Here is a 23,294-nt window from a genome sequence, read left to right as displayed (position 1 = left end):
TCTGATACAGAAGAGTGATATAGAGAGATTGACGGCTGTCAGTTCTGATACAGAACTTTGATGTAGAGAGAGTGACGGCTGTCAGTTCTGATACAGAACTTTGATGTAGAGAGACTGACGGCTGTCAGTTCTGATACAGAACTTTGATATAGAGAGAGTGACGGCTGTCAGTTCTGATACAGAACTGTGATATAGAGAGAGTGACGGCTGTCAGTTCTGATAGAGAACTTTGTTATAGTGAGATTGACGGCTGTCAGTTCTGGATACGAGATTGACGGCTGTCAGTTCTGATAGAGAACTTTGATGTAGAGAGAGTGACGGCTGTCAGTTCGGATACAGAACTGTGATATAGAGAGAGTGACGGCTGTCAGTTCTGATAGAGAACTTTGTTATAGTGAGATTGACGGCTGTCAGTTCGGATACGAACTTTGTAATAGTGAGATTGACGGCTGTCAGTTCTGATACAGAACTGTGATGTGGAGATAGTGACGGCTGTCAGTTCTGATAAAGAACTTTGATGTAGAGAGAGTGACGGCTGTCAGTTCTGATACAGAACTTTGATATAGAGAGAGTGAAGGCTGTCAGTTCTGATAGAGATCTTTGATGTAGAGAGAGTGACGGCTGTCAGTTCTGATACAGAACTTTGATGTAGAGAGAGTGACGGCTGTCAGTTCTGATAGAGAAATTTGATATAGAGAGAGTGACGGCTGTCAGTTCTGATACAGAACTGTGATATAGAGAGCGTGACGGCTGTCAGTTCTGATACAGAACTGTGATATAGAGACTGACAGCTGTCAGTTTGGATACAGAACTGTGATATAGAGAGCGTGACGGCTGTCAGTTCTGATACAGAACTGTGATATAGAGAGACTGACAGCTGTCAGTTCTGATAGAGAAATTTGATATAGAGAGAGTGACGGCTGTCAGTTCTGATACAGAACTGTGATATAGAGAGAGTGATGGCTGTCAGTTCTGATACAGAGGAGTGATATAGAGAGAGTGACGGCTGTCAGTTCTGATACAGAACTTTGATGTAGAGAGTGACGGCTGTCAGTTCTGATACAGAACTGTGATATAGAGAGACTGACAGCTGTCAGTTCTGATAGAGAAATTTGATATAGAGAGAGTGACGGCTGTCAGTTCTGATACAGAACTGTGATATAGAGAGAGTGACGGCTGTCAGTTCTGATACAGAGGAGTGATATAGAGAGAGTGACGGCTGTCAGTTCTGATACAGAACTGTGATGTGGAGAGAGTGAGGGTTTTTAGTTTTGATATTGAAGTGTAATGAAAGCTATGGCTATTAGTTTTCTGTACTTTTGGCTAAGTTTCAAACATTGTATCAAGGGACTTAACCCATCCTTGTGTGTTAAGTAACAAGTGAAGGAAGGAATTTTTCTGAAGCACCTATCATTTGTAATCTTCTATTACCTGTACCTTCTGAATAAATATCATACAAATATCAGTGGGTTTATTTCGTGTACTTACCACCCATTTAATGATATATATGTGTACTTACCACCCATTTAATGATATATATGTGTACTTACCACCCATTTAATGATATATATGTGTACTTACCACCCATTTAATGATATATATGTGTACTTACCACCCATTTAATGATATATATGTGTACTTACCACCCATTTAATGATATATATGTGTACTTACCACCCATTTAATGATATATATGTTTTCAGTGAAATCTGTTATTACATCTTTACATGAACATAATATTGTTGAGCATTCACAGTTGCAAATATGAACATTTTTATCACTAAAATCACAAAGTTCTCATAATTAGTATATTTTCATGATCAAACTTAAGAATTTCCACATGCAGACACAAGAAAAGTGAATATACCTACATTAAAAAAAATTGAACTTCAAAGATTGTGAAGTAACTCCTAACACCGATTCAGGATAACTGTATTTAAATTATACGATAAACCTTTGGTCACTCCAAACAAAAGGTAATACATATTGTTGAACAATTGTGAATTATATGAAATTATGCTTAAGGAAAAAAAATTTGAATCATCAAAGCTGACATCACCCATAATCACCTTTAAAATGGCTGATTGGCAAAAACAATACATGTACAGAATAATGAAAAATGTGTCAGCTATGATATAATTATCTTCTGAAACCCTCAGATGTTAATCCACTGCTAAGAAATTGCAGTGAAATATGAAAAGAAAGGGTTTCAAATTATCCCTTGAGATATAATTATTGTTTTTATTGAAAAAAATAACTGTTTAAATTACCCACATATTCAAATTGATGCAACAGTAACCATCTATCTACATATGCACACTGCATGTAGTATATTTGAAAGAACTTTATTTCATCTTGAGAAAATCTAGTGCCCAACATGTGGTTTTCTTGTTGTCTATTTGAAATGACTTCAGTTTCAGATACATGTACCTAGTATATATTTTAGTTTCCACTTTTAAACCAAATGTTGATACCAAATTATGGTGGGAAAATATCACAGAATAAATAAACATTGTTTATATCAACAAACTATGCTTATTTAATATGTACTCAACTTTAAATTTCAATATTCATTGTCATGAATATTTACATTTCAGTTTGAGTGATACAAATATCAAATGTTGTTGATTATGTGTAATACATATTAAGTGTAATACATATTATGTGTAATACATCATATTATGTGTAATACATATTATGTAATACATATTATGTGTAATACATATTAAGTGTAATACATATTATGTGTAATACATATTATGTGTAATACATATATTATGTGTAATACATATTAAGTATAATACATATTATGTGTAATACATATTAAGTGTAATACATATTATGTGTAATACATATGTGGTGTGCATTTACATATTTGTTTACAGAATATTTGTTTTCATTTCATCAAAGAAACAACATTTACAACTCCTGTGTAGGTCAAGGTCATTTACCAATAAACAAAATCCATTAGTCCTTCACTAAAGATACCTAGCATGACTATAGGCCTTTTGCTTCAGTGTAAGTTTAGTTCAATCCTTGCACATGTAATCACTCAAGTTCAGAAAATGTAATATAATAGACTGCTGCCACAGAGTTCCCTCCAAGAAATGGAACTTTATAAAAAACTAAAACCTCCAGACTAAATTTGATGCTTTATTACTATTCTATTGTTTTGTCAACATGGGAATACATCATAAAGCACAATTTAAAACGTCCATATTTATGATAACCATGCATTGGTCACAAAATGGTATATATACAAAGAAATTGTTCGATAGCACAATGATTTAATACATTGTCAGAAGTAAAAAGTCAACATATTAGTTCAGCTTCAGAAGTCTCTGAAATCAACACAAGCTGAATAGTAAGCACTAGTTCTCATAATCTTCTGGGTATTCAAAACTGAACCATAGAGTCACTGTCACAATTGCCATTACAACAACAGCATTAGCATCATGAAAACAAACATGTATGTGTTTGATACATAAAATATGTAGAATTTCTATACAACTGATGATGTCTGTATCAGGAATTACTCCATAGAACTGCATGTTCCTCTTATAAGTCTGAGTGTGATTATCTCCCTTTGTTGATCGTTTTATTTCAGTATACTGATATTATTCAATTCTGTCAATATTTAAAGACTCTGACCTTAAAGTGTGATTTTTGTTAAGTCTCTCAGAACTGATTAACACTGTGTAAATTTCTATTAACTCAGAGTGAATGATCATGTTGTAACACATCTCACACTTTTCTACAGGTATATGGCAAGGTATGTATTCTCAATTGCTAAAGTTTAATTCCAGCACAAATATCCCCATAAAAAACATTTAAAGGACTTCTTTATTCTCAAAATTCTATAAATTATATTCTTGGAAATCTGAATTTCAATTACATATATTTTCAATCAGGAGAAATATAATTTCAAGTTTAATTGCACTATGTGATATCTATTTGTTCAAGAACCATGTTGATGTCCTGGAGATGGTGTTGGTGATATCTATTTGTTCAAGAACCATGTTGATGTCCTGGAGATGGTGTTGGTGATATCTATTTGTTCAAGAACCATGTTGATGTCCTGGAGATGGTGTTGGTGATATCTATTTATTCAAGAACCATGTTGATGTCCTGGAGATGGTGTTGGTGATATCTATTTGTTCAAGAACCATGTTGATGTCCTGGAGATGGTGTTGGTGATATCTATTTGTTCAAGAACCATGTTGATGTCCTGGAGATGGTGTTGGTGATATCTATTTGTTAAAGAACCATGTTGATGTCCTGGAGATGGTGTTGGTGATATCTATTTATTCAAGAACCATGTTGATGTCCTGGAGATGGTGTTGGTGATATCTATTTGTTAAAGAACCATGTTGATGTCCTGGAGATGGTGTTGGTGATATCTATTTGGTAAAGAACCATGTTGATGTCCTGGAGATGGTGTTGGTGATATCTATTTGTTAAAGAACCATGTTGATGTCCTGGAGATGGTGTTGGTGATATCTATTTGTTCAAGAACCATGTTGATGTCCTGGAGATGGTGATGGTGATATCTATTTGTTCAAGAACCATGTTGATGTCCTGGAGATGGTGTTGGTGATATCTATTTGTTAAAGAACCATGTTGATGTCCTGGAGATGGTGTTGGTGTTATCTGTTTGGTAAAGAACCATGTTAATGTCCTGGAGATGGTGTTGGTGATATCTATTTGGTAAAGAACCATGTTGATGTCCTGGAGATGGTGTTGGTGATATCTATTTGGTAAAGAACCATGTTGATGTCCTGGAGATGGTGTTGGTGATATCTATTTGGTAAAGAACCATGTTGATGTCCTGGAGATGGTGCTGGTGATTTATTTGGTAAATGAGCGCTGATGATGTCCGGGATACTCCCTCCTTCCTCCCCTGAATATCTGGCCTCCAAATCTACAACAGAATTAAATCAGAGTTTGCACTGAATTAATAATAAGACTAAAATGTTGTCAAATGTAATCATAACCAGACAACTAAGAGTTATGTAGATTCTCTGTTACCTCACACAACTGAGGTTGTGAAAATTACTTTTGTTATGTCACAACAATTGACCATGACACAGGTAGGGATGGTGTGATATAATGACACAGGTAGGGATGGTGTGATATAATGACACAGGTAGGGATGGTGTGATATAATGACACAGGTAGGGATGGTGTGATACAATGACACAGGTAGGGATGGCGTGATATAATGACACAGGTAGAGATGGTGTGATATAATGACACAGGTAGATATGGTGTGATCTAATGACACAGGTAGGGATGGTGTGATATAATGACACAGGTAGATATGGTGTGATCTAATGACACAGGTAGGGATGGTGTGATATAATGACACAGGTAGATATGGTGTGATCTAATGACACAGGTAGGGATGGTGTGATATAATGACACAGGTAGGGATGGTGTGATATTGTTTTGGAGATATTCTGACAACACAATCAGTTTAACAATATATCCACAGTCAGAACAATATTCAATAGACCAATCTTCTTCCACAGCTACTTACTTTTCTGATTTTGCAAAACACTCTACATGAATCAATGAACAACAATCATTGTTTTTCTTTGGCTTTCTTTATTACGTCCCTACACAAAATTGCAGATATATTGTGTTTTGTTTGTTGCATATGCAAGTATTTTACCTGTACCTTATCGAACAACAGATAAGAAGTTCATTGAACAGTCAAAAATGTATTTTGTCATTCAGCAAGGATTTCAATATAACTTGGTTTGACTGAATTTCCTGTTCAGAAGTTGTCGAATGGTGAAAGAGATGGCAGTGTGTCATTTCTGATGGAATTATGGATAACTGTTACATGGAGGTCATCATAATATTGTAACATAAAACTTTGGGTAAGATATGGCTTGGAAGCCAGTTTTTATATGTATATGTATAGATATGAACATGAACTGTCTATCCCTGACCTTATAGAGTGTATAGTTCTGACCTTGGACTGTCTATCCCTGCCCATTTACATTGTATAGGTTGGACCTTGGACTGTCTGTCCCTTACCTTTTACAGTGTATAGGTCTGACCTTTGACTGTCTATCCCTGACTTTTTACAGTGTATAAGTCTGACCTTGGACTGTCTGTCCCTGACCTTTTACAGTGTATAGGTCTGACCTTGGACTGTCTGTCTCTGACCTTTTACAGTGTATAGATCTGACCTTGGACTGTCTGTCCCTGACCTTTTACAGTGTATAGGTCTGACCTTGGACTGTCTGTCCCTGACCATTTACATTGTATAGGTCGGACCTTGGACTGTCTGTCCCTGACCTTTTACAGTGTATAGGTCTGACCTTGGACTGTCTGTCCCTGACCTTTTACAGTGTATAGGTCTGACCTTGGACTGTCTGTCCCTGACCTTTTACAGTGTATAGGTCTGACCTTGGACTGTCTGTCCCTGACCTTTTACAGTGTATAGGTCTGACCTTGGACTGTCTGTCCCTGACCTTTTACAGTGTATAGGTCTGACCTTGGACTGCCTGTCCCTGACCTTTTACAGTATATAGGTCTGACCTTGGACTGTCTGTCCCTGACCTTTTACAGTGTATAGGTCTGACCTTGGACTGTCTGTCCCTGACCTTTTACAGTGTATAGGTCTGACCTCGGACTGTCTGTCCCTGACCTTTTACAGTGTATTGGTCTGACCTCGGACTGTCTGTCCCTGACCTTTTACAGTGTATAGGTCTGACCTTGGACTGCCTGTCCCTGACCTTTTACAGTATATAGGTCTGACCTTGGACTGTCTGTCCCTGACCTTTTACAGTGTATAGGTCTGACCTTGGACTGTCTGTCCCTGACCTTTTACAGTGTATAGGTATGAGCTTGAACTTTTCGTAATGTCTTTGATCTTTGATTCAGTATAGAAGTAATGAAACACCTTACCTTCCACCACTGCTGTCCTGGTCCTTGTTCCAGTAACTTCCACGACCTTGAGGAGAGAAACGAAACTCCTTTCCACCTCTTCTCTCCCCCTGCCCTACTCTGCCTCCAACTCCTACATCACTACAAACAAAGATGAGTTGTTAGAAATATTTAAGAATACAGGTAATTATAATATAATTTGTAAGATATTGTCAGTTGTCTTATGACATACAAGACAACAAGCCAGCAGATGAAAATTCACTTGCTTGAATTCTACCAGACTTGGAAATCACAGTTATACATTTAATTATTTATGCAGTTTAGAAAATGAATGTAATTATATATTATGTATATATGACTGTATAAGTTGGTAATAGTTGTAGGGGATTCAATGTTTAAATAGATGAAATCATAAGCACACAAAATATTTCACAGTGAATTAAAAAAGCATAAAAACATACATATACATGGAAACCAATATCTCAAGGTCTCATATGAATTGATCAAGCTGATCTTCTGTGAAACTTTTATATCCGGGAACTCGTAAAATGATAAGAAAAAAATATTAGAATTACACAGTATTTGAAAAAAAGCTGATATACTTTATGACCAGCAGAATACATTAGACCATAGATTGAGCCTATAACCGTTTTGTAGTTTGCTATTCATTTCTCACTACTGTACTTAAGGATATAACCATTTCTCACTATGACTTAACGCATACGCTTTACTTCAGGATAATATCATTTTTCACTATGACTTAACACACACGCTGTACTTAAGGATATAACCATTTCTCACTATGACTTAACACACACACTGTACTTAGGGATATAACCATTTCTCACTATGACTTAACACATACGCTGTACTTAAGGATAATACCATTTCTCACTATGACTTAACACACACGCTGTACTCAAGGATATAACCATTTCTCACTATGACTTAACACATACGCCGACTCAAGGATATAACCATTTCTCACTATGACTTAACACACACGCTGTACTTAAGGATATAACCATTTCTCACTATGACTTAACACATACCCTGTACTTAAGGATATAACCATTTCTCACTATGACTTAACACATACGCCGACTCAAGGATATAACCATTTCTCACTATGACTTAACACATACACTGTACTTAGGGATATAACCATTTCTCACTATGACTTAACACATACGCCGACTCAAGGATATAACCATTTCTCACTATGACTTAACACACACGCTGTACTTAAGGATAATACCATTTCTCACTATGACTTAACACACACGCTGTACTCAAGGATATAACCATTTCTCACTATGACTTAACACATACGCCGACTCAAGGATATAACCATTTCTCACTATGACTTAACACACACGCTGTACTTAAGGATATAACCATTTCTCACTATGACTTAACACACACGCTGTACTTAAGGATATAACCATTTCTCACTATGACTTAACACATACACTGTACTTAGGGATATAACCATTTCTCACTATGACTTAACACATACGCCGACTCAAGGATATAACCATTTCTCACTATGACTTAACACACACGCTGTACTTAAGGATATAACCATTTCTCACTATGATTTAACACACACGCTGTACTTAAGGATATAACCATTTTTCACTATGACTTAACACATACGCTGTACTTAAGGATATAACCATTTCTCACTATGACTTAACACATACGCTGTACTTAAGGATAATACCATTTCTCACTATGACTTAACACACGCTGTACTTAAGGATATAACCATTTCTCACTATGACTTAACACATACGCTGTACTTAAGGATATAACCATTTCTCACTATGACTTAACACATACCCTGTACTTAAGGATATAACCATTTCTCACTATGACTTAACACATACACTGTACTTAGGGATATAACCATTTCTCACTATGACTTAACACATACACTGTACTTAGGGATATAACCATTTCTCACTATGACTTAACACATACGCTGTACTTAAGGATATAACCATTTCTCACTATGACTTAACACATACCCTGTACTTAAGGATATAACCATTTCTCACTATGACTTAACACATACACTGTACTTAGGGATATAACCATTTCTCACTATGACTTAACACATACACTGTACTTAGGGATATAACCATTTCTCACTATGACTTAACACATACGCCGACTCAAGGATATAACCATTTCTCACTATGACTTAACACACACGCTGTACTTAAGGATATAACCATTTCTCACTATGACTTAACACACACGCTGTACTTAAGGATATAACCATTTCTCACTATGACTTAACACATACGCTGTACTTAAGGATATAACCATTTCTCACTATGACTTAACACATACGCTGTACTTAAGGATAATACCATTTCTCACTATGACTTAACACACACGCTGTACTTAAGGATGATACCATTTCTCACTATGACTTAACACACGCTGTACTTAAGGATATAACCATTTCTCGCTATGACTTTCTCCCACCAAGTTCTCAGTACTTATGTAAGATATGGATGTCTTAGCATTTCATTGAACATGTACCCATAGGAATGTTTTTACTTACTCTCTTTCAAAAGATCGCGGACTATTGAAATTTGACTTTTGTCTGTTACCATAGAAACTGCCTCGTCCTCCACCTCGATTACTTTCACCTACAAATGGACAATACAAAAGCTGAATTATTCATATTATTTTACAGTCATAATAATTATCTAAATCTTTATCACATTATAACAGGTTAAGACAGGGACAACATACCATAGGTAGTGTCTGTTGTTCTGTCACTACTACGATTGTAGTTAGTAGGTGGTGTGAAGAAGCGCCCTCCTCTGTATCCCCGTCCACCGCCACCTCGGTCAAATCCACCGCGGTCAAACCCCCTTCCTCCTCTCCCACCGCCTCTGTTCATCTCCTGTCAGACAAAAACATGACGCCTTACTTCATAGCTGTTTCTTTTAAAGAACAAATAAAAGCTAAATGGATATTTTATCACTCTCTGGTCCATACATAGATGTACATACCTACTGAAGGTGTGATCTTCATCCTAAACACAGTCTTCAATAACAATTATGCATTTACTTTTTCATTTCATAACAATTTTCCTCTCTTCTCCTTCTCTTTTCCATAATTATGTATAATATATTTTCATTCTTATAGCAATCTTCATCAATTTCATGTATTTTGTATATTGATGATGAAATACTGTCAGCCTACCTTTCCCATCATTCTTCGCTCTGGTATTGGAGTAAGAGATTGTGCTGGAGATTGTTGACCCTGAGAACCCTTTTCCAACTTCATGAAATCATCGACATGCATTGAAGGAGGTCTGCTGGTGTTTGGAGGTCGAGAACGGAAGGAATCCACGCGTCCAGTGTTGTTCATCATGCCTCTAGCTATACCTCGTCCTCTCATTGGAGCAACTGTTAAAATATTACAAGTAATTTCCATATTTGAATGTTTCTTTGCATGTTGTCATTATATTTCACATCAAACACCTTTTACTTACTATTTATTTTCAACATTGTTTTCTAAATTTCTCATCTTTTTCACCTCTACTGTTGACTTCACTTTTACTGTTCTGTTCTATTGTTGCCTTCACTTTTACTGTTCTGTTCTACTGTTGCCTTCACTTTTACTGTTGCCTTCACTTCTACTGTTGCCTTCACTTTTACTATTCTGTTCTACTGTTGCCTTCACCTCTACTGTTGCCTTCACTTTTACTGTTCTGTTCTACTGTTGCCTTCACTATTACTGTTGCCTTCACTTTTACTGTTGCCCTTTTACTGTTGCCTTCACTTTTACTGTTGCCTTCACTTCTACTGTTGCCTTCACTTTTACTGTTCTGTTCTACTGTTGCCTTCACCTCTACTGTTGCCTTCACTTTTACTGTTCTGTTCTACTGTTGCCTTCACTTCTACTGTTGCCTTCACTTTTACTGTTCCCTTCATTTCTACTGTTCCCTTCACTTTTACTGTTCCCTTCACTTCTACTGTTGCCTTCACTTTTACTGTTCTGTTCTACTGTTGCCTTCACTTTTACTGTTCTGTTCTACTGTTGCCTTCACTTTTATTGTTGCCTTCACTTTTACTGTTCTGTTCTACTGTTGCCTTCACTTTTATTGTTGCCTTCACTTTTACTGTTCTGTTCTACTGTTGCCTTCACTTTTACTGTTGCCTTCACTTTTACTGTTGCCTTCACTTTTACTGTTCTGTTCTACTGTTCCCTTCACTTTTACTGTTCCCTTAACTTCTACTGTTGCCTTCACTTTTACTGTTCTGTTCTACTGTTGCCTTCACTTCTACTGTTGCCTTCACTTTTACTGTTCCCTTCACCTCTACTGTTCCCTTCACTTCTACTGTTGCCTTCACATTTACTGTTGCCTTCACTTTTATTGTTGCCTTCACTTTTACTGTTCTGTTCTACTGTTGCCTTCACTTCTATTGTTCCCTTCATTTCTACTGTTGCCTTCACTTTTACTGTTCTGTTCTACTGTTGCCTTCACTTTTATTGTTCTGTTCTACTGTTCCCTTCACTTTTACTGTTCTGTTCTACTGTTGCCTTCACTTTTACTGTTCTGTTCTACTGTTGCCTTCACTTCTACTGTTCCCTTCATTTCTACTGTTGCCTTCACTTTTACTGTTCTGTTCTACTGTTGCCTTCACTTTTACTGTTCTGTTCTACTGTTGCCTTCACTTCTACTGTTGCCTTCACTTTTACTGTTCCCTTCATTTCTACTGTTCCCTTCACTTTTACTGTTCCCTTCACTTCTACTGTTGCCTTCACTTTTACTGTTCTGTTCTACTGTTCCCTTCACTTCTACTGTTGCCTTCACATTTACTGTTGCCTTCACTTTTATTGTTGCCTTCACCTCTACTGTTCCCTTCACTTTTACTGTTCCCTTCACTTTACTGTTCCCTTCACTTTTACTGTTCCCTTCACTTCTACTGTTGCCTTCACTTTTACAGTTCTGTTCTACTGTTGCCTTCACTTTTACTGTTCCCTTCACTTCTACTGTTGCCTTCACCTCTACTGTTCCCTTCACTTCTACTGTTCCCTTCACTTCTACTGTTCCCTTCACCTCTACTGTTGCCTTCACTTTTACTTTTGCCTTCACTTTTACTGTTCCCTTCACTTCTACTGTTCCCTTCACCTCTACTGTTGCCTTCACTTTTACTGTTCTGTTCTACTGTTGCCTTCACTTCTACTGTTGCCTTCACTTTTACTGTTCCCTTCACCTCTACTGTTCCCTTCACCTCTAATGTTCCCTTCACTTTTACTGTTCCCTTCACCTCTACTGTTCCCTTCACTTCTACTGTTCCCTTCACTTTTACTGTTCCCTTCACTTCTACTGTTGCCTTCACTTTTACTGTTCCCTTCACCTCTACTGTTGCCTTCACCTCTACTGTTCCCTTCACATCTACTGTTCCCTTTACTTCTACTGTTCCCTTCACTTTTACTGTTCCCTTCACCTCTACTGTTGCCTTCACTTTTACTGTTCTGTTCTACTGTTGCCTTCACTTCTACTGTTGCCTTCACTTTTACTGTTCCCTTCACCTCAACTGTTGCCTTCACCTCTACTGTTCCCTTCACCTCTACTGTTGCCTTCACTTTTACTGTTCTGTTCTACTGTTGCCTTCACTTCTACTGTTCCCTTTACTTCTACTGTTCCCTTTACTTCTACTGTTCCCTTCACCTCTACTGTTCCCTTCACTTCTACTGTTCCCTTCACCTCTACTGTTCCCTTCACTTCTACTGTTCCCTTCACCTCTACTGTTCCCTTTACTTCTACTGTTCCCTTCACCTCTACTGTTCCCTTCACTTCTACTGTTGCCTTCACTTTTACTGTTCCCTTCACCTCTACTGTTCCCTTTACTTCTACTGTTCCCTTTACTTTTACTTTTGCCTTCACTTTTACTGTTGCCTTCACTTCAAATGTTCCATTAACTTCTACTGTTCCCTTCACTTCAAATGTTCACTTCACTTCTAATGTTCCCTTCACTACTACTGTTCCATTCACTACTACTGTTCCTTCACTACTGTTCCTTCACTACTGTTCCTTCACTACTGTTCCCGTCATTTGAACTGTTTCATAGAAAAATTACAAACTGAATAATGATTTTACTGAGAGTTCAGCTCATGTTATTGAAAGTAACTTTGACTAATGAAAATTTTCACAAGCAAAAGGTCGTCACAAGCAAGAATATGATTGGAGACTCACCGAAAGGGTCGTCACAAGTAAGAGTTTGTTGGAGACTCACCAAAAGGTCGTCACAAGTAAGAATTTGATTGGAGACTCACCAAAAGGTCGACACAAGCAAGGGTTTGATTGGAGACTCACCAAAAGGTTGTCACAAGTAAGAGTTTGATTGGAGACTCACCAAAAGGTCGTCACAAGTAAGAATTTGATTGGAGACTCACCAAAAGGTCGTCACAAGTAAGAGTTTGATTGGAGACTCACCAAAAGGTTGTCACAAGGAAGAGTTTGATTGGAGACTCACCAAAAGGTCGTCACAAGTAAGAATATGATTGGAGACTCACCAAAAGGTCGACACAAGTAAGGGTTTGATTGGAGACTCACCAAAAGGTTGACACAAGCAAGAATATGATTGGAGACTCACCAAAAGGTCGTCACAAGTAAGAGTTTGATTGGAGACTCACCAAAAGGTCGTCACAAGTAAGAATTTGATTGGAGACTCACCAAAAGGTCGACACAAGCAAGGGTTTGATTGGAGACTCACCAAAAGGTTGACACAAGTAAGGGTTTTATTGGAGACTCACCAAAAGGTCGTCACAAGCAAAGGTTTGATTGGAGACTCACCAAAAGGTCGTCACAAGTAAGAGTTTGTTGGAGACTCACCAAAAGGTCGACACAAGCAAGGGTTTGATTGGAGACTCACCAAAAGGTCGTCACAAGTAAGGGTTTGATTGGAGACTCACCAAAAGGTCATCACAAGTAAGAATTTGATTGAAGACTCACCAAAAGGTCGTCACAAGTAAGGGTTTGATTGGAGACTCACCAAAAGGTCATCACAAGTAAGAATTTGATTGAAGACTCACCAAAAGATCGTCACAAGTAAGAGTTTGTTGGAGACTCACCAAAAGGTCGACACAAGCAAGGGTTTGATTGGAGACTCACCAAAAGGTCGACACAAGCAAGGGTTTGATTGCAGACTCACCAAAAGGTCGACACAAGCAAGGGTTTGATTGGAGACTCACCAAAAGGTCGTCACAAGTAAGGGTTTGATTGGAGACTCACCAAAAGGTCATCACAAGTAAGAATTTGATTGAAGACTCACCAAAAGGTCGTCACAAGTAAGAATTTGATTGGAGACTCACCAAAAGGTCGTCACAAGTAAGGGTTTTATTGGAGACTCACCAAAAGGTCGACACAAGCAAGGGTTTGATTGCAGAGGTCGACACAAGCAAGGCTTTGATTGCACTCACCAAAGGTCGTCACAAGTAAGGGTTTGATTGGAGACTCACCAAAAGGTCATCACAAGTAAGAATTTGATTGAAGACTCACCAAAAGGTCGTCACAAGTAAGAATTTGATTGAAGACTCACCAAAAGGTTGTCACAAGTAAGAATTTGATTGGAGACTCACCAAAAGGTCGTCACAAGTAAGGGTTTTATTGGAGACTCACCAAAAGGTCGACACAAGCAAGGGTTTGATTGCAGACTCACCAAAAGGTCGACACAAGCAAGGCTTTGATTGCAGACTCACCAAAAGGTCGTCACAAGTAAGGGTTTGATTGGAGACTCACCAAAAGGTCATCACAAGTAAGAATTTGATTAAAGACTCACCAAAAGGTCGTCACAAGTAAGAATTTGATTTGAGACTCACCAAAAGGTCGTCACAAGTAAGGGTTTTATTGGAGACTCACCAAAAGTTCGCCACAAGTAAGGGTTTTATTGGAGACTCACCAAAAGTTCGCCACAAGTAAGGGTTTTATTGGAGACTCACCAAAAGTTCGCCACAAGTAAGAATTTGATTGGAGACTCACCAAAAGGTCGTCACAAATAAGGGAGACTCACCAAAAGGTCGTCACAAGTAAAAGTCTGATGGGAGACTCACCAAAAGGTCGAAAGAGTAAGGGTTTGATAGGAGACTCACCAAAAGGTCGTCTGAAACCACGTCCTCTGTTGATACTAATTTCCTGGGACTTCCTCCTGTCACTGAAGGAAACAAGAGGTTTTCCATTTAAAAGTCTCTTTATACAAACATCCATCTGTCAAATTTTACAAGACTAATCTGATTATTGACATTTTGAAAAAATTTTAAAAGAACTTTTTCCATTTTTCATATATCATAGAAATTATACAAATTTCATGAAATTTGAAATTCCTCTTAAGTAATAGATATCATAATCTGTGACTGCCAAATCCATGATGGCTGCATGTCAACATTTTGTTTTGCTGGTTCTAAAAAAATCAAACAGGCACAACTAGGGACCAAACGGAGCCTATGTATTTAATTTGTGAAAGATCGATCCAATACGTCTGAAGACATAGCAATAACAAACTTTCATAGTCAAAATAAAAGACGGCTGCTGTCAGTCTCCTAGTTCTTTAGCTCAGTCCAAACATCAAATGGGCAATAACTAGGGACCAAGGGGAACGTATATATGAAATTCAAGAAAGATTCTTCCAATACTTCTCAAAAAGTAGCGATGAAAAGAATAGTTAACAAAAAGACAGCTGATGACGTTGGCAGGAACTATATCTAAAGACAACTTCTAAGCTTCAGTTATCAGAGCAAATATTTGTAAAATATACCAAATGAAACTAGACCTGTAAGCCAATGGCTGACTTACACCCCCCTGCTCCCTGTCATTTGGAAATACAATTTTATAGTACTGGGTGTATGAATATCTCTATCCATTAAATATCTGCATCATCCATTACATTTATTGACTTTCGTAAGTCTTAAAATACAACATTGATCATAAACATTTGTACCATGACCACAAAAAACAAAACCCTCTTTCAAATTTTTGCCTTTTTTTCACTTTTCCCTTTTTATTCTGGATCTTCCCGTCATCTGTGAACTTACCCCTGTTTCAGCCTTCGAGGTCGTGTAAGTTCCTCAGTAGAGGACATAGTTGTCTTCTTTAGTTCTTCCTCTAGATTAAACTCTGGACAATGCTTGGCACACATGCTTTCCATGTCAAAGCGAATCATGTCTGGCTCAATATCGGCTTCATCTAGTGCAGGATTGGCTAACCAGTAGGCAGGACTGAGACGCTCATCTTCACCATCCGTAACCACAAACACTGCCCGCATGTTGAACATGGCATTGAGTGACTCAGTTGCAGGTAGAACAGGCTCCAACACAGCTGAGGTGTAAAATGCATCTTGTACAACCAGTCATATAGAGGAGAACATTGTCACTTATTCCGAAATAAAACATATTGACAGAGTATAATGGTTAAATATTTGTGCATAGTAAATGTAAAGGCAAGTTTCAAACTATATCAAGCTGTTACAAAAACATTTCTTGAAGATATTACAAAAAGTACTTAAAATTGACCCGATATAGATAGGAACATTACCTGTCTTGTCCTGTGTGTGAAGTATTGACCAGATATAGATTGGAACATTACCTGTCTTGTCCTGTGTGTGAAGTATCGACCAGATATAGATTGGAACATTACCTGTCTTGTCCTGTGTGTGAAGTATCTACCAGATATAGATAGGAACATTACCTGTCTTGTCTTGTGTGTGAAGTATCGACCAGATATAGATAGGAACATTACCTGTCTTGTCCTGTGTGTGAAGTATTGACCAGATATAGATAGGAACATTACCTGTCTTGTCCTGTGTGTGAAGTATTGACAAGATATATAAAGGAACATTACCTGTCTTGTCCTGTGTGTGAAGTATCTACCAGATATAGATTGGAACATTACCTGTCTTGTCCTGTGTGTGAAGTATCTACCAGATATAGATTGGAACATTACCTGTCTTGTCCTGTGTGTGAAGTATCTACCAGATATAGATAGGAACATTACCTGTCTTGTCCTGTGTGTGAAGTATCTACCAGATATAGATAGGAACATTACCTGTCTTGTCCTGTGTGTGAAGTATTGACCAGATATATAAACGAACATTACCTGTCTTGTCCTGTGTGTGAAGTATTGACCAGATATAGATAGGAACATTACCTGTCTTGTCCTGTGTGTGAAGTATCTACCAGATATAGATGGGAACATTACCTGTCTTGTCCTGTGTGTGAAGTATCGACCAGATATAGATTGGAACATTACCTGCCTTGTCCTGTGTGTGAAGTATCTACCAGATATAGATAGGAACATTACCTGTCTTGTCCTGTGTGTGAAGTATTGACCAGATATAGATTGGAACATTACCTGTCTTGTCCTGTGTGTGAAGTATCGACCAGATATAGATAGGAACATTACCTGTCTTGTCCTGTGTGCGAAGTATCGACCAGATATAGATAGGAACATTACCTGTCTTGTCCTGTGTGCGAAGTATCGACCAGATAGAGATAGGAACATTACCTGTCTTGTCTTGTGTGTGAAGCATCAACCAGATATAGATAGGAACATTACCTGTCTTGTCCTGTGTGTGAAGCATCGACCAGATATAGATAGGAACATTACCTGTCTTGTCCTGGCTGTCTGTACTGGGTTCACGCAGCATTTTCATCAGATTAACCATATTGTCCAACAAACTTTCTAAGCTTTCCTCCTCCTTTGCACTATCCTGTTACCATGAAAACAATCAGTATAAAACAACGGCTTTACTATTTTGTGTGAAAGTATTTTTATTTCAAGAAACATTGTAATATTCTCACTATTATTTCCACAAAAAACTTTATGTGAAAAGTTTTACATACAGTGTTTAATGAAATAATATCAAAAAAGAGGTTGCAGGGATAATGATAACAGCATTCATATCATTATACTACATCTAGCATCCAAACTTCAATTAATTTCACAACAATTAGTATCAACTTAATATATTTACCAATCTTGCTAACCAATGTAGACGTATAAGGGGGTTCTTCATGAAGAAGATGGATGAAACACAGGGTTGAAGTGGAAATGGGAATTTAATGAGGGAGAAAAAATTAAACAGAGGGTGGAAGTGGACATGGGGTCCTTAATAAAGGAGACAGATAAAACACAGGGTTGAAGTCGACATGGGGTCCTTAATAAAGGAGACAGATAAAACAGAGGGTGGAAGTGGACATGGGGTCCTTAATAAAGGAGACAGATAAAACACAAGGTTGAAGTGGACATGGGGTCCTTAATAAAGGAGACAGATAAAACAGAGGGTGGAAGTGGACATGGGGTCCTTAATAAAGGAGACAGATAAAACACAGGGTTGAAATGGACATGGGGTCCTTAATAAAGGAGACAGATTAAACACAGGGTTGAAGTGGACATGGGGTCCTTAATAAAGGAGACAGATAAAACACAGGGTTGAAGTGGACATGGGGTCCTTAATAAAGGAGACAGATAAAACACAGGGTTGAAGTGGACATGGGGTCCTTAATAAAGGAGATGGACATGGGGTCCTTAATAAAGGAGACAGATAAAACACAGGGTTGAAGTGGACATGGGGTCCTTAATAAAGGAGACAGATAAAACACGGGGTTGAAGTGGACATGGGGTCCTTAATAAAGGAGACAGATAAAACACAGAGTTGAAGTGGACATGGGGTCCTTAATAAAGGAGACAGATAAAACACGGGGTTGAAGTGGACATGGGGTCCTTAATAAAGGAGACAGATAAAACACAGAGTTGAAGTGGACATGGGGTCCTTAATAAAGGAGACAGATAAAACACAGGGTTGAAGTGGACATGGGGTCCTTAATAAAGGAGACAGATAAAACAGAGGGTGGAAGTGGACATGGGGTCCTTAATAAAGGAGACAGATAAAACACAGGGTTGAAGTGGACATGGGGTCCTTAATAAAGGAGACAGATAAAACACAGGGTTGAAGTGGACATGGGGTCCTTAATGAAGGACACAGATAAAAGATGGACATGGGGTCCTTAATAAAGGAAAAGACATAAAGGAGACAGAAAAACACAGGGTTGAAGTGGACATGGGGTCCTTAATAAAGGAGACAGATAAAACAGAGGGTGGAAGTGGACATGGGGTCCTTAATAAAGGAGACAGATAAAACACGGGGTTGAAGTGGACATGGGGTCCTTAATAAAGGAGACAGATAAAACACAGGGTTGAAGTGGACATGGGGTCCTTAATAAAGGAGACAGATAAAAGATGGACATGGGGTCCTTAATAAAGGAGACAGATAAAACACAGGGTTGAAGTGGACATGGGGTCCTTAATGAAGGAGACAGATAAAAGATGGACATGGGGTCCTTAATAAAGGAGACAGATAAAACACAGGGTTGAAGTGGACATGGGGTCCTTAATAAAGGAGACAGATAAAACAGAGGGTGGAAGTGGACATGGGGTCCTTAATAAAGGAGACAGATAAAACACTGGGTTGAAGTGGACATGGGGTCCTTAATAAAGGAGACAGATAAAACACAGGGTGGAAGTGGACATGGGGTCCTTAATAAAGGAGACAGATAAAAGATGGACATGGGGTCCTTAATAAAGGAGACAGATAAAACACAGGGTTGAAGTGGACATGGGGTCCTTAATAAAGGAGACAGATTAAACACAGGGTTGAAGTGGACATGGGGTCCTTAATAAAGGAGACAGATAAAACACAGGGTTGAAGTGGACATGGGGTCCTTAATGAAGGACACAGATAAAAGATGGACATGGGGTCCTTAATAAAGGAGACAGATAAAACACAGGGTTGAAGTGGACATGGGGTCCTTAATAAAGGAGACAGATAAAACAGAGGGTGGAAGTGGACATGGGGTCCTTAATAAAGGAGACAGATAAAACACGGGGTTGAAGTGGACATGGGGTCCTTAATAAAGGAGACAGATAAAACACAGGGTTGAAGTGGACATGGGGTCCTTAATAAAGGAGACAGATAAAACACAGAGTTGAAGTGGACATGGGGTCCTTAATAAAGGAGACAGATAAAAGATGGACATGGGGTCCTTAATAAAGGAGACAGATAAAACACAGGGTTGAAGTGGACATGGGGTCCTTAATAAAGGAGACAGATAAAACACAGGGTTGAAGTGGACATGGGGTCCTTAATAAAGGAGACAGATTAAACACAGGGTTGAAGTGGACATGGGGTCCTTAATAAAGATGAGACAGATAAAACACAGGGTTGAAGTGGACATGGGGTCCTTAATAAAAGACAGATTAAACACAGGGTTGAAGTGGACATGGGGTCCTTAATAAAGGGGTAAAAAAACACAGGGTTGAAGTGGACATGGGGTTAAGGAGACAGATAAAAGATGGACATGGGGTCCTTAAGGAGACAGATAAAAGATGGACATGGGGTCCTTAATAAAGGAGACAGATAAAACACAGAGTTGAAGTGGACATGGGGTCCTTAATAAAGGAGACAGATAAAACACAGGGTTGAAGTGGACATGGGGTCCTTAATAAAGTGCCCACCAATATTAGCTTAGTGCCCACCAATATTAGCTTAGTGCCCACCAATACTAGCTTAGTGCCCACCAATATTAGGTCTTTACATGTGTCATCCTTTCCCTACTTTTTCTCCTCAAGAAATAGTGATCACAAGAATTGTATAATAAGGATGGGTGACAGACACAGAGCAATTCTAGTAGACCAATATTATAAATATTTCCACAATTCCAAAACAATTTTAACACTACGTTACGTAATTTACATTCCTAGCAAGCTCAGCTGACTTGAATTGATAAACTGTAATTATCAAGGCTTGAAAACAAATTCAAATTCTATAAAAAATTGTTAAGTTTTTCACCCGTTTCATCAGAATTTTCTATATTTCTATTTAACCTTAAAGTTGTAACATATCTTTAAAACAATGCTAACAGACCTCCAGGAGCTTTTCAAGGTCAAGCAGAGGGTGGTTCTCCATGCTAGGGTTCCAGGACAGCACAGCACGGAGCTCTGTTTGAGTGAGGGTGTAAGTTCGTGTCAGCTCGGGTCCATCTTCTGGAATCTCCACAAGCAAGCGTAGAAACTCGAGTAATGTGGAGAGAGTTGAAAGGCAGTCAGAACTGTCCTTACTAAATGTTGTGTTAATACGGACCATCAAACGACCTAGTGCTGTTGTCTTCTGCTCTAAAAGGCTGTTAACATATACCAACATTGCATTAAAAACACATATTATTTACACCATTTTATTTTGCGATGATTGTAATTAAGACTGTCCCTTTGACTACACTTTGTCATGAACGATTCTTTCTGAAATCTAAGCAGCATGCTGTACCATAATACTTCCATTTATGTAAATAACATTACAGGAGAACTAGGACTACCATTGCCATGGCATTCTCCTATGGCTTAAATAAAATCCAGTCAGTTGTTCATAGGAAAATTTACTGGAGGAAACTTATACGAAAGAAAGATAAATTTGATTAAATACATTGAGAACTTGATTATTATAGTATAACAAACTAACCTTTTGAGATGGAAAAAGCCGTAGTTATGGTCAGTGAACATGACCAGAGTTCGGACACAGGGCAGTATTGAAGCATAGTTGTGGTCAGGGTTTCCCATATGGTCAAGTAATGAGTTTGTGATCTGGCACATGTACTCTTTACTAGGCAATGCTTGAGCAATCTGCAAGTGACAACATTAATGTAGGATCTCACACAAGTTTCCATTTCATATGTGATAAAACAAGTCTAGAAACTTTCATTTCATTGAGCCTTTCAATAAAAATTGGGACAATTTTCAGAAATGTCATGAGACAGAAAACAATTTCATATCTTTTTAATCACATCATGACTTATCTTTACAAAACTTGCAGAAAACACACTCTTATAAATGACAGCTGAAGTCCTTTTGGCTCTGTTGTCTTCGTTGTGATAAGACAATGTGACTGTACGAGACATTCTATTATCTGATCCTGATAATACAACAGGCTGTATTATATGAGCTTATATTAAGATAAAATGAGGGAAATTAATTTCTGGTGTACTACACCCATCCCATGTAAAGAATACCTGTGATTTATTGTATTGAAATGAATACAACTATGGAAATGGTAACTGAACTCCAAATGCCAAGAGGGAAAACAGTGTCATATGTTTCATGATAAATTAAGGAATACCAAGTAAGAGTTTGGTTGAAAACTAAGACCAGAGATCTGTGGACAAGATTGAAATTCTGAAAGGAAGCAAGGGCAATAATTCTTTGAAATATTGTGATTCAAATTGGTGTCCATGAAAACACAATCTTGCCTTAAAGTCAAAGTTTGAAAGAAAACTGTTGAAAACTAATAGGGGAGATTTCCAGACAAAATTAATGTTGTTAAAATATAAAGGGTAGTGACTCTGAAAAATACAATTGAATAAAAGTGCAGTTACAGTAACCATAACTTTATGTGAAGGTGATTAAGCCCAGCAAGTTAAAAAGAAATCGCTAGAAAGCGGAGAGGTCTAGTGACAAGATTAACATCATGAAAACAACAAGGGGCAGTACTCTTACAAACAAAATGAAATTGTTATAAAGCCTACAACGTTCAAGAGAAAATGGTAGAAAATTAAGAGAGAAAAGTCTCCAGACAAGATTAACATTATGAAAACAACAAAGGGCAATAATTCTTCCAGATACATAATATCATGTCATGGAGTTAAAACCTACAAAAGTTTGAGAGATCATTTGATGGGCACGTACAATTATCAGATGTGTACACACACAGAATAAAACAGCAATAACGAGGTGAATAAATACACACACAGAATAAAACAGCAATATGGTGGTGAATAAATACACACACAGAATAAAACAATAACGAGGTGAATAAATACACACACAGAATAAAACAGCAATAACGAGGTGAATAAATACACACACAGAATAAAACACAGCAAATACACATACAGAATAAAACAGCAATAATGAATAAATACACATACAGAATAAAACAGCAATAACGAGGTGAATAAATACACATACAGAATAAAACAGCAATACGGTGGTGAATAAATACACACACAGAATAAAACAGCAATACGGTGGTGAATAAATACACATACAGAATAAAACAGCAATAACGAGGTGAATAAATACACACACAGAATAAAACAGCAATAACGAGGTGAATAAATACACATACAGAATAAAACAGCAATACGGTGGTGAATAAATACACATACAGAATAAAACAGCAATAACGAGGTGAATAAATACACATACAGAATAAAACAGCAATACGGTGGTGAATAAATACACACAGAATAAAACAGCAATAATGAGGTGAATAAATACACACACAGAATAAAACAGCAATACGGTGGTGAATAAATAC

The 23,294-nt window shown here is 37.7% G+C and overlaps 1 protein-coding gene across 1 annotated transcript in view; it reads right to left on the bottom strand.

The window, feature by feature from the left end:
• Window positions 1-3,139: 3,139 nt before the first annotated feature.
• The window catches only part of LOC132561640 (protein virilizer homolog), a 99,551-nt gene continuing 79,396 nt past the window's right edge, over window positions 3,140-23,294 (bottom strand). Inside the window, exons 31-40 of the mRNA XM_060226343.1 lie at window positions 21,441-21,601; window positions 20,853-21,108; window positions 17,537-17,639; window positions 15,967-16,249; window positions 15,028-15,089; window positions 10,129-10,334; window positions 9,673-9,826; window positions 9,479-9,566; window positions 6,922-7,041; window positions 3,140-4,921 (exon numbers count right to left, since the gene is read on the bottom strand). Of these exons, the coding sequence (XP_060082326.1) occupies window positions 4,849-4,921; window positions 6,922-7,041; window positions 9,479-9,566; window positions 9,673-9,826; window positions 10,129-10,334; window positions 15,028-15,089; window positions 15,967-16,249; window positions 17,537-17,639; window positions 20,853-21,108; window positions 21,441-21,601 (1,506 nt within the window). The 3' untranslated portion in view covers window positions 3,140-4,848. The remainder of the gene's footprint in view (window positions 4,922-6,921; window positions 7,042-9,478; window positions 9,567-9,672; window positions 9,827-10,128; window positions 10,335-15,027; window positions 15,090-15,966; window positions 16,250-17,536; window positions 17,640-20,852; window positions 21,109-21,440; window positions 21,602-23,294) is intronic.

The sequence above is a fragment of the Ylistrum balloti genome, unplaced genomic scaffold (assembly GCF_031769215.1).
Source record: "Ylistrum balloti isolate Yb309-2 unplaced genomic scaffold, AGI_CSIRO_Ybal_v1 Utg371248, whole genome shotgun sequence".
Taxonomy (NCBI): Eukaryota; Metazoa; Mollusca; class Bivalvia; order Pectinida; family Pectinidae; genus Ylistrum; species Ylistrum balloti.
The sequence above is the reverse complement of the archived record's forward strand: the minus strand, read 5'-3'. Positions and strand labels throughout refer to the sequence as shown.